The sequence below is a fragment of the Cheilinus undulatus genome, linkage group 3 (genome assembly GCF_018320785.1).
Source record: "Cheilinus undulatus linkage group 3, ASM1832078v1, whole genome shotgun sequence".
NCBI lineage: Eukaryota > Metazoa > Chordata > Actinopteri > Labriformes > Labridae > Cheilinus > Cheilinus undulatus.
In genome coordinates, this window is record NC_054867.1 from 33077205 (window position 1) to 33088528 (window position 11324).

Genomic DNA, 11324 nt, shown 5'->3' on the forward strand with positions numbered 1-11324 from the left:
TTTACACTTAAACCTGGTCTATATTCCAGCTTTGAATCTTTGCTGTAGGTTTGCATAGCTCTGAACCCATGCAGACAGCAATGCATGAAGCCTGAGAGGCACAAGAGAGGATTGCTGCTTTGTATCTGCCTCGACAAAGTGACAGACAAAAGTTTTCACAATTTACCAGGCAGTCTGACCTCCTCCCTCTCTTGTGCTGGTAGAACAGTCAGGTTACGTTGTATAGCTGGCGGTAACCACAGACAGATGCCATAAGTTTCTCCTTCATGCTGATTGGCCAACGCAGTGTAAGTGATTCACTTGAATTCAGAATTTCCAGCTATCGTGAATAAGCAAATGAAGCAAACAGCGTGTTGAACGTGGCAAAAATTCACCTCATTTGCATAAAATACTAACTCAATTTGCACGATTAGTGCCACCTGAGGCGAATTTGTGTCTGGTGTGAACACAACCTAACACAGCATGCATCAAAATAATCATTTTATCACAGTTACCTTTTTTTTTTTATAATCGTGGGGCACTGCAATCATGATTGAAGTTAAAGCTTGGTTAATTTCCCAGCCCTTTGGCAAGCCCTGTGATTGGTCTGCTGGGTAGCACTAGGTGACTGACAGTCTCTAGTAATGGCTACATGCAGATTTGATGTTTTCTAGTGTTTAAATAATGGCTACAGATGACAAACCAAATCATCATATCTATATGCCAACTTCCAAAAATATCAGAGCTGCAATTCCTGATTCATGTCTTTCAGTGGCTGAACAAGTTGGAAACTTTCCCCTTCCTCTTCATCAGTTAACTCTGTGGCTGTACAGAGTAAACAGAGTATTATCAACTGCTGCTCAATATTTATTGGCTCAACATAATAGGCTTGGTTTCAGTTGACATTGTTGCCTTCATACAATCAAGAAAATTGTGACTGTACTGAAAACTAGGGATAAAACAACCAAAGGATCCCATTGCCAAATTTAAGGGTAGTATTGTAGAGTGACGCATACTCACCGACGTAAAAGTATGTAGTGTTTGCAAGGCCGTTACAGCATAGGTTCAACACAGAAGTATAAATCACGGTGATGCTGATTTCCTCTGTACCTCCAGTCTTTCTCAGTACAGTGATGAGAACATGATGGACCCCTACAATCTGGCTATTTGCTTCGGTCCCACATTAATGCCCATACCAGATGACCAGGACCCCGTGGCCTGCCAGGCGCATGTTAATGAAGTCATCAAGACAATTATCATCCACCATGAGATCATCTTCCCAACACAGCGAGAGTTAGAGGGACCTGTGTATGAAAAATGTATGGCTGGTGGTGAGGAGTACTGGTAAGTATGAGACAAGGTGCCAGTTTGTAGTTTATGGGGCAGCTGTGTGAGTCTCGATTAAGCTGGTAATCCAGTAATCAGATTAAGCTGATTTGATGTGTTTGAAGTGGTAAATAAGAGGAAAACTGTTTTGATAATTAACCAGCCATTCTTCTAGGTTGTTCACTGAACAGAAAAAATACCTTTTATATATTTTAACCCTCATTTTTAGATACTACACACCATCCTCTACCGTTGACCAATCCTTAATAAGGACATATCCTCTTGTTTTATGAATTTTTGTTAAAATTACAGTGGACAAACTAGGCAGCAGAAAAAAAATCATGAGTGTATGGACTTTTTATATAGGAAATGCATCTAATTTTATAAATTTTAAATATACTGGTGAACCAAAGTGACCTCTTTCTTTTATGCTGTATTTTTCATATTCTTTCTCCGTCCTCAGTGAAAGCCCCCACAGTGAGCCAGGAGCTCTTGATGATGTAGACAACGGTACTGGACCTAACACAAGTGATGAAGGTGAGTCACCAAACACAGACTGCTGCTGTAGCTGTAAGAGCTAAAATAATCAGATACCTATATATATACTATACTCCTATATATACTCTATGTGTTGCAGAGCTGGAGCAGATTGAGGCTATAGCAAAGTTTGACTATGTTGGCCGAAGTCCTCGAGAGCTTTCCTTTAAGAAGGGAGCCTCTCTGCTCCTCTACCTGCGAGCCTCTGAGGACTGGTGGGAGGGTCGACATAACGGCGTGGATGGGCTGATTCCACATCAGTACATTGTGGTACAAGACATGTGAGTACGACACATTTGGTGTGTGAGATGCATGAACAGATAGCACAGAAAGATTATAACTGCATAATCAAGGCATAGATAACATGAGATTGAGAGTAAAACTGTGTAGGATAGAGGAGGGATAACATTGGTTGTTACAGCCGCGTCCTGAATCGTGTGATACAGATGTTGATTGCTAACACCATCAAATGCATATATTTTAATGAAATGATATGGCCATTCAGAACAGATTTCCCTACTAGTTTGACTCACCGTGTCACTACTTTAAGACTTATGGGGGCCCTATGACATGAATACTGGTAACATTTTCATCAATGAGAAAAGCCCATAGAGACAGCAAACTGCATCGCTCTCTGGTAATTAGATATCACCCACTGATTGATTGATACTCCCTCAGCTATAAATATAAATTAACCATTTTCCATCCGGATCATCAAAAAGAGGGTAGTTCTAAGGAAGAATAAAATCATTGCTTTGAATATAAATATGCATCTCAAATCAAAATATCATGAAAATGTTTTTTTTGCCTGTAATTTAATTCAAGAAGTGAAACTTTTTTATGTTCTAGGTCATTTGTTCTCAACTGGTCTAGCCTCAGGACCCACCAATATTTTTGATGACAAATCATGACCCAGATTTCCAAAAATTTTCAACAATGCATGATTAAATAAATAACTAGAAAAGCACTCACAGAGCACAGACCTCCGCCATTAACCCTATCTCCCAATAGGGAAGAATCTTTTAAAAACATTCCTGGATCCAGACAGTGATCCGGATTACTCCCAAAATTGGATTCGCCGATTACTCCCTCCCCAGTGGGGTGGAGACGCGGTGAGGCAAAGCATTGGCTTCGCTGTGTGTGGAAGTCATGGCAGAGGGTGAATATTCCTCTATTCCTCCCAGCATTGTGAGTATTCTCGCCACAATTCACTGTCTCTCTCTCTGTTACGCTCCTACTCATCTCTCTATAAACTCCAAAACTTTGAATAAGTTACTTATGTCCACCATCTCCTGGTGTAAAGTGGTAACAGCATGGACCTCTGCCATTAGCCCTATCTCCCAATAGTACAGAATCCTTTAAAAAGTTCCTGGATCCAGACTGTTCCACTTTAGATCTTGGATGGAACAGACTTTATGACAGGAACAAAAGACAGGACAAAACTCACGTTTTACACCCCCTTTCCCCATGATAACAAGTATAACTTAGACAATTTTCCAAAGATCTTGAGAAATTACTTCATTTACATGGTGAAAGCAGCTCTTTTACGTAAGAAAGGGAGAAATAAGTTGAAATATTGATAAAACATTTAAATTTACCCATTATTACAATAAAAGAGAGTGAAATAAATAGTATGGTTGCATGTTCTTTATAGACTTTTGCCACCATTTTTTTTCCAGACAATTATTCGCAACCCACTGAAAACTGCTCTGTGACCCACTTTTGGGTCCCGACCCACCAGTTGAGAACCTTTGTTCTAGATTCATCTAATACAAACTGAAATATTTAAAGACTTTTTTGTTTTAATGTTGATGATTACGGTTTACAGCACACAAAAATCCACCATCTCAGAATATCGAAACAACACCAATCCAAAAAAAGATTTATAATACAGAAAGGTAAACATCTGGCAAATTACGCTCATTTATCTACTCCGTAGTTGGTTGGATTTTTTAATGTGTCAATTAAGATATCAAAAGTCAGCAGTTGAACAAAGCTATCTCAGTAAATGTTTCAGAGAAATTTCTTGAAAAGAGGTCAATAGAACATAGTCTAGTATAAGATCTGAAAACAGGTGTAACTTCTTTTTGTAGAGGCTTAGTCAAAATTTATGTCTGGCACTGTATTAGAAGCAGTTGGGATATGGGTCAGTCAGTATGATAGACAAAAACTCGACATTGTTCAGGACAACTGAACTTTTAGCAGATGCTCCTGCTCTCCTGAAATAAAAACTAAATTACATACCTTAAATAAATTGAGTGTTTCATGCCTTTCATTTGGAGTGATGAGAGGTTGTGTTGGGATGGCAGGCTGCCACCAAAAATTAATGGTAGGGGGAAACACTGAGTTTACTGGCCAAAAACAATTGACAATGGGATGTCAGACAGAGGCAGATGGAGTATGACAAGGGGTAAAAATAGACAAAACTGCAGTGTATACATGTACTGAATCTACATTTTACCTTTTTTTAGGGACTTTGTTTCTTTCTTCAGTCTATCAGAAATCAAGGTGTGTCATTGCAAGGTTGTCTTAATATATCAGTTATCACGGGATCCCTGTTTCTTGATATTAGCCCTGCTTGTGGTTACATATATGGTATGGTATCAACAGTATGGTATAAAATCATAAAATAATATTACTTCATATTAAATCATAATGTATTGTATACCTGAGTTACCCTGCAGTTCCCACCCCTGGTGTAAAACAGTGTTAGAGTCAGGACTTTGGTTCCTTGGCTCTGCTACTTTGAGCTTGGTGATTGTTTATACTGCTCTATCTTCCCAAAATGCATGTTTCTATTTTTATCCTCTTCATAACTGTTTTTTTTTCTCCAAAAAGCTTGGCCTCAGAAAAACCTGTGCCATTTGAGGATATGTGTGAATGAAACGCTTTGTTATTCTTCACAAAACTAGTTGTGATGAAGAGTAAACAAGTGTTTCCAGTCCAGTTCCTAACAATAAAGCTGTAGGAAGCTGTTTTTCCTTTCTGCTGATTCAGTACTTTGGCTGGAAACCAGCCTTTGAGTTTAATTTCTGCTCCACCTCCTTGCATATAAAACACTGCTGCATCACAGAGCATTTAACACAATTAGAACCAGATTAATAAGACTAGTGGTTTATGTCAACCAACTTTGGCTTGCAAAGGCTGGTAATTGATTCATTTTGTCCATCAAATAATGAGGTTTACTTGCACGTGACATTTTAGATCTTATGTTGTTTTTGTGGCAGAGTGTAATTGTCAAGTATTCTTTTGTGTGCTATCAAATTAAACCTTTACAAAGGTCAATCTCCCAAAGTAAAAGTCATTATTAACATTTCCTGAGGACAGGAGCTGATAATGGAGATCAATCTCTTCTGTCTGTCTGTATCAGGGATGATGCATTCTCAGATAGCACACAAAGGACAGACAGCACAGCTAGCAGTGGACCACACCATGAGGAGAGAGCCGGATCCAGAAACGAACACCAGACTCCTTGTGAAAATACACCTGAGCACCGATTTGGAGCAGCATTGGGAAGGTGTGGTTGATTTACAACTCACTCTTGTGTGTTATTATCATTAAAAGTGTCCATCTTTGCATTTTGAATTCCTAAGCAAGTGTTCAAGCCCTGCTGTCGAACTGTTCTGTATATTAGAGTGAGGGTGCGATCAGATGGAGCGGCAGGCCCTCGCCACAGGAATGGCGCTGACAGTCACAGCCCCAGCAGAGCTGTGGACCAGCCCCCCAGGGTGATGCCTCGACCTTGCAGCCCACACAAAATAGCAGTTAGCAGGGGTCCAACAGACAGCCCAGAGAAACGCCGTCTCACCACATTTGGCAGTGCTGGCTGCATCAACCACCCGGATAGAAAGGCCTTCATCGAAAGCCACTCCCAACGATCTTCACCCAGCACCACTCGGCATGCAAGTTTGGGAGATCACAAAACTCTTGAGGCTGAAGCACTAGCTGAGGTGAGTGTTGAATGAACTTGGACATGTTAAAACATAGGCTGTACATAAAACCTGGAGACAGGGTTTATCATTCAAAAATGAGATAAGACACAAAAATCAAAGAATGCACTCTATTCCTGCTCATCCAGAGGTCACTTCTCCCTTACATTACACTCTGGGTTGGGGGGCCCCCTTTGGTCAAGGCTTCTCTACTAAAAAAAGAAAAAAAAAAAAAAAAAGAAAAGTTGATTTAAAGGTGACTAAAACATCTAAATAGTTAGATAGGAATAGAATAGCTAAAGCTTCAAAGGGCAAAATTTAAACAACATATTTGATAACCCATGAAGTGCTAGACAATGGCTAATGTTAGCATTTAAAGTCTTTCTTGTTAAAATTACTATAACATTCTGTTATACAGTGGGATAGGATAAAATTTCAAGCTAACAGTGATGTTCATCAGCTAGCCCAAAACAAATGTTAGCAGAAACCCCTTAAACACTAGAGGTGTTCCAAGTTGCATACTTCTGCACTAAATACTTAATACAATGAGTGCAAAAGTGTGTGAGGTCAACACATGGAGAAGAATACTAAAATGCAGTGTACTAAAGGTGTGCTTAAAGCCGTTCAAGAATTGAATGTGGAATGATGGACATTTCCTACCCCAACGTATGCCATATTGATGATGAACTGGATTTAGAACCATTTGCATCTGCTAGCTAGCTAATGTGCTAGCTAGCTAACATGCAAGCTAGCTAAAGTGCTAGCTAGCGGATGTAAGGCAAATTAAGTTAATATTTCTTTATTTATTATTTCTTTATTTATTTATTAAAGGGGGAACAATACGTATTAATGAACATTTTAAAAAAATGTAAATATGTCAGATTGTAGCCCAAGGCTAATTTCCATCTGCAGACCCCCTGGCAGGTTGATATAAGAAATAAAACGTATACACATACTATTTACACACAGGACACAACCGTGAACAAGGACAAAAGTTGCGACAACAGGATCATGTTAGTACAAACAAACAAACAACAATAACACATTAGATAAGCCAGACTTCATCTGTATTGCACATACCCTTGTATTGCTCTGAGTCCAATTGGACCTACTCCTATATTGCACCAATTCATATTGCACATAGCCCTTTGCTGCAATGATTTATATTGCAAATATCCTTGTATTGCACTGATTCATATTGCACTACGTCCAATTGCACATTTCTCTATATTATACTGCATTTTTAACAAGGTGCTTGGTTAGAAAAGATGAGTATTGCACATATCTGACTTTTAAACATGTTTTAGCTCACACATGATCACATGTTTGCCTATCTCTTAGCATTTGCCTTTGAGGAAATATTGTTTAAATAGTGTTGAAATAGGTAGAAAGTAGCTCTCGTATTGCAATGAAAATCACCTAACATCTGTCTGAAGTAGGGTTCAACAGTGTAGTTACAGAAATAAAAATCCTATTAATTTTCTCCATAGTGGGTATGATTATTGGCCATATTATCTGAAGTATCCAAGTTAGACTTAACACGAGCTACCCAAGTGTAAAAAATGGTATATTCTCTCGTAGAAGACATGAGTTTGCAAGATAGCAACTTTGTTTTAAGACAACCTGGTGTATTTGTAATCCTAGCAAAAACACTACAATACTCACAGTCTTTAAATGTCACAGCAATGTCTCTGACTGGTGGGGTCTTGGGTTACCATGGAAATGTCTTCCAACCAGTGAACAAAGGCTCTCGAGTGTTGATGACAACAATACATGCTCTGCAGTATGAAACGATAAATTCTCAAACTAGGACATTATTTCAAATATGATCACTACAGTAAAGATTAAGTGCAGAGAAAAAGGTACATATGTAGTTTGAAAGTCAAAATTTTTGTTTATTATTATTTTATACTACCCATTCTATCTAAATTATCCTTGTTGAGTTGTAAAACACTAGTCCAGTTCACTAACATCTGGTCATCCAACTTACCCACTTGAAATTATATGTCTTTTCTCTGAACAAGCATTATTCTGCTTTTTACTAATCCAGCTGTTTAGAATCAGTTCAGCACACCAGTTATTTGTTATGATGAATATAACCATATGACATATTGATAGACTAGAGGCATTAAATTCGCCAGAGATCATCAAATTTGGGCATTTATTGCCTGAAAAAATCCTTGTCCTATACCATTTGGCATTTCATAAATAGAACATTAAATCAGAAAATTCAACCCTAGTCTGATTTACTGAGAAATATCACATGCTTTTCATTTTTTACTGTTTCCCATGGAAGAAAATTGGTATTAATTTTTCTCAGTTCAAGTCTTAAAAAGGTCTTAAAAAGTCTAAAATTTAAATTTCAAAAGTTTGTAGGAACCCTATAAATAAAAACTAACCTTTACAAAAAAACTAAATCTAAAATCTGTATTGTGGGGTTACAAAACTAATTATACAGTGCTTAACAAATTTATTAGACCACCACCCAAAGTAAGGTTTATGCCACAGCTGCCCTAAATTAGCAGCATTGGTAATTACCAAAATCATTTTTTATGTTTCTGCAATAGTTAATACACCAATATGTACAAGCTCTTTAACCCAAATGATATTTTTAATGCTAAAATATAATTATTATTGTTATCCATAAATTTTCAAATTTACTGATTTACAAACAAACTGCAAAAATAGTAAAGCACATTATTATTTCTTCATTAATATGTCAAATTATAGTTATTTACTTGCATTTATGCTTCATTTATGCTTGATTCATTTCTGACTTCTCAGAGAAGCCCAGTGAGCCGGCTCAAATTTGGGTAGAAAAGGGTGAATTCAGTTTGAAATTCCTCATTCCTGTTCAAAGTGGTAAAACATGGAGAGCTCACTGAAAATGAAAGTCTCTGCATTACAGGACTTCATGATGCTGGATGGTCTCCGAGACAAATAGGGAAAGACATAAAGTCTTCTCACAGTGTGGTCAAGTATGCTTTGGAGTCAATTGCAGAGACTGGTACTTACAAAATGCGTCAAGGAAGAGGCAGGAAACCAAAGTTAACTGAAGCAGATGTCAGACACCTCAAGATCTGAAGTACTAAAGACAGAAGGAAGACCAGTGCTGATCTTCAGGCAGAGATGAATGCTTCTAGATCAGAGTCTGAGAAAGTCTCCAGAATGACCATAGGCAGACGACTGACGGAACAAGGCTTAAAGGGAAGAATAGCTGCTAAGAAGCCATTATTGAGGCCTGCAGACATCCAGAAAGGCCTCAGATTTGCCAGGGAGCACAAACACTGGACTGTTGATGACTGGAAGAAGGTACTCTAGACGGACGAGTCCAAGTTTGAACTCTTCGGTCAGCATTGTCATGTTATGTCTGCAGAAAAGCTGGAGAAGGTTTTGATGCCAGAGGCATTGCACCCACAGTGAAACACAGTGGAGATTCCATTATGGTATGGGGTTACATTTGTGGATACGGCGTGGGCAAATTAGTGAAAATTGACGGTATCATGAACAACAACGTCTACCACAACATCTTAGTGCATCATGGAATCCCCTCTGGACTGAATCTGATTGGCCGTAGGTTCATATACCAACATGACAATGACCCCAAGCATACTTCAAAGCTGTGCAGAGACTTTTTTACCAAGAAAAAGGAATCTGGAGTACTGGAACTGATGGACTGGCCAAGTCAAAGTCCGGATTTGAATCCTATTGAACAAATTTGGGATTAAGCAGAATCAAAGATTGATCGCACAGAAGTTTCATCTAAAGCAAGTCTGTGGGAACAGCTAGAAACTATTTGGAACTCAATAAGAAAAGAGACTGTGGAAAAGTACATAAAAACAATGGCAGCAAGAATGCAAGCTGTTATCAAGGCCAAAGGAGGCCATACAAAATATTAAGTTTTTGGTTATTATGTGTGAAAAAGGACTATTTAGTTGTTTCAGTTTGTTATTTGCCAATTAAATAACAATACATTTTTTAGGTTTAAACAAGTTTTTGAAAGAGTTTTTCTAAAATATTTATGTTTTCTCATTTTTATGACAGGTGGTCTAATAAATTTGTTAAGCACTGTATATATTACAAAGTTATCCACAGAATCTCCTTAGTTTTAGTCTCTGACAGCAGCAGACTGACTGATGTGCACATGCAAGCCTAGGGACTGTAAAATGGCCTGATTTGAGTGCAGGAGTGGTTAATTATAGGGTTTGAGCTGTATTCAAACATCAAATTTGAATAAATAAAATGAAAGGTGAAGAATAGTCTGTTTGAATTTTGAACAATTTGATTAAGACAATTGAGGCATCTCCCACATCCCTAGTGGAGCCACTGCCCTTACTTTTATTGACTTATTGTGTAAACTTGAATCAACATTTAAGCGTGTTTTCCATCTGATCCTGTTCATAGGACATCGAGAAAACCATGAACACGGCTCTTCATGAGTTGCGTGAGCTGGAGCGACAGAATGTAGCCAAACATGCCCCTGATGTTGTTTTGGACACTCTGGAGCCCCTCAAGCACCCTGCTGGAGGCCAGGAGCCGCCTGGCAGCCCACTGCACACCATGGTGATCAGAGATCCAGATGCAGCCCAGAGACGCAGCAGCAGTAGCTCCTCCTCTGAGACCATGACCACTTTTAAACCTGCTCTGTCAGCACGCAGACCGAGTGCACCTCTAAGACCCCCACCTGTCAGACCCGTCCGACCTGCTCCTGTGATTGGACAGGGTCAGGGACCACACCGCTCCAGCAGCTCTAGTTCCTCTGGTCTGGGAAGCCCAGGCATCACACCCACTGACAGGATGTTTCCCAAACCTCCCTCCCCATCTCCATCCACCTCCTCCTCTTCCTCAGACAAACAAGGTAACATGTAGCTCCAGTCAGGCACAAGTCAAGCAGTGGAAGAACACTGCTGATAATGATTGATGAACTCCTGGTCTGTATGCTGAATATTTACCATTAATCTTGTACAGTGTCAGACAGCTGCTGATGTCTGACAGCTCATTGGTGGACATGTAGATGTGATCTATGATAATATTACACAGAAATGGGATCTAAGTTTATAAGAAAAAAAAATCATACAATGCTTTGTGCTGGAAATAAGGGATGCACTGGAAAATAATTCTGATTACAATCTCACAATGAATTCTTTGTTTACAAATATGCTGTAAGCTTGGACTTGTAATCTGGTTTCATTGTCAATAAAGAGGGAAATTTAAGGGAATATTTCAAGTCTGAATGCACAGACACCCAGTCTATGCTGGTGCTTTATGTAAAAATATGGAAACTTTAACTCCTCAGCCACCTCCTACCAGTATATTTCTCAAATAACCCCTCCCACAATGAAAGCACACGACAGAAAATACCCAATTAACTTCCATGGCTGTGTATAAAATTCCTTGCTTTTTCTGTAAAGGACACTATATTACTCACTGCCTTTTAAAGTAAAGGAAATTTACATCTTTAACGGTAACCTGCTCAACAAAATTGGAGCTTAAATTTTGTGCTCAAAGCATGTAACCTTATTTCTGTTAAATGTACTGCTTTGAAATGTTACA

At 38.7% G+C, this 11324-nt stretch overlaps 1 protein-coding gene across 2 annotated transcripts in view; it reads left to right on the forward strand.

Moving 5' to 3' along the window:
* Positions 1–10990, forward strand: part of LOC121528899 (SLIT-ROBO Rho GTPase-activating protein 3-like) — a 73819-nt gene extending 62829 nt beyond the window's left edge. For both annotated transcript variants that reach the window (XM_041816547.1, XM_041816555.1), the window contains exons 17-22: positions 1096–1323; positions 1769–1842; positions 1943–2123; positions 5213–5359; positions 5477–5792; positions 10176–10990. In XM_041816547.1, coding sequence (XP_041672481.1) covers positions 1096–1323; positions 1769–1842; positions 1943–2123; positions 5213–5359; positions 5477–5792; positions 10176–10640 — 1411 coding nt within the window. In that variant the 3' untranslated portion in view covers positions 10641–10990. The remainder of the gene's footprint in view (positions 1–1095; positions 1324–1768; positions 1843–1942; positions 2124–5212; positions 5360–5476; positions 5793–10175) is intronic.
* Positions 10991–11324: the final 334 nt, after the last annotated feature.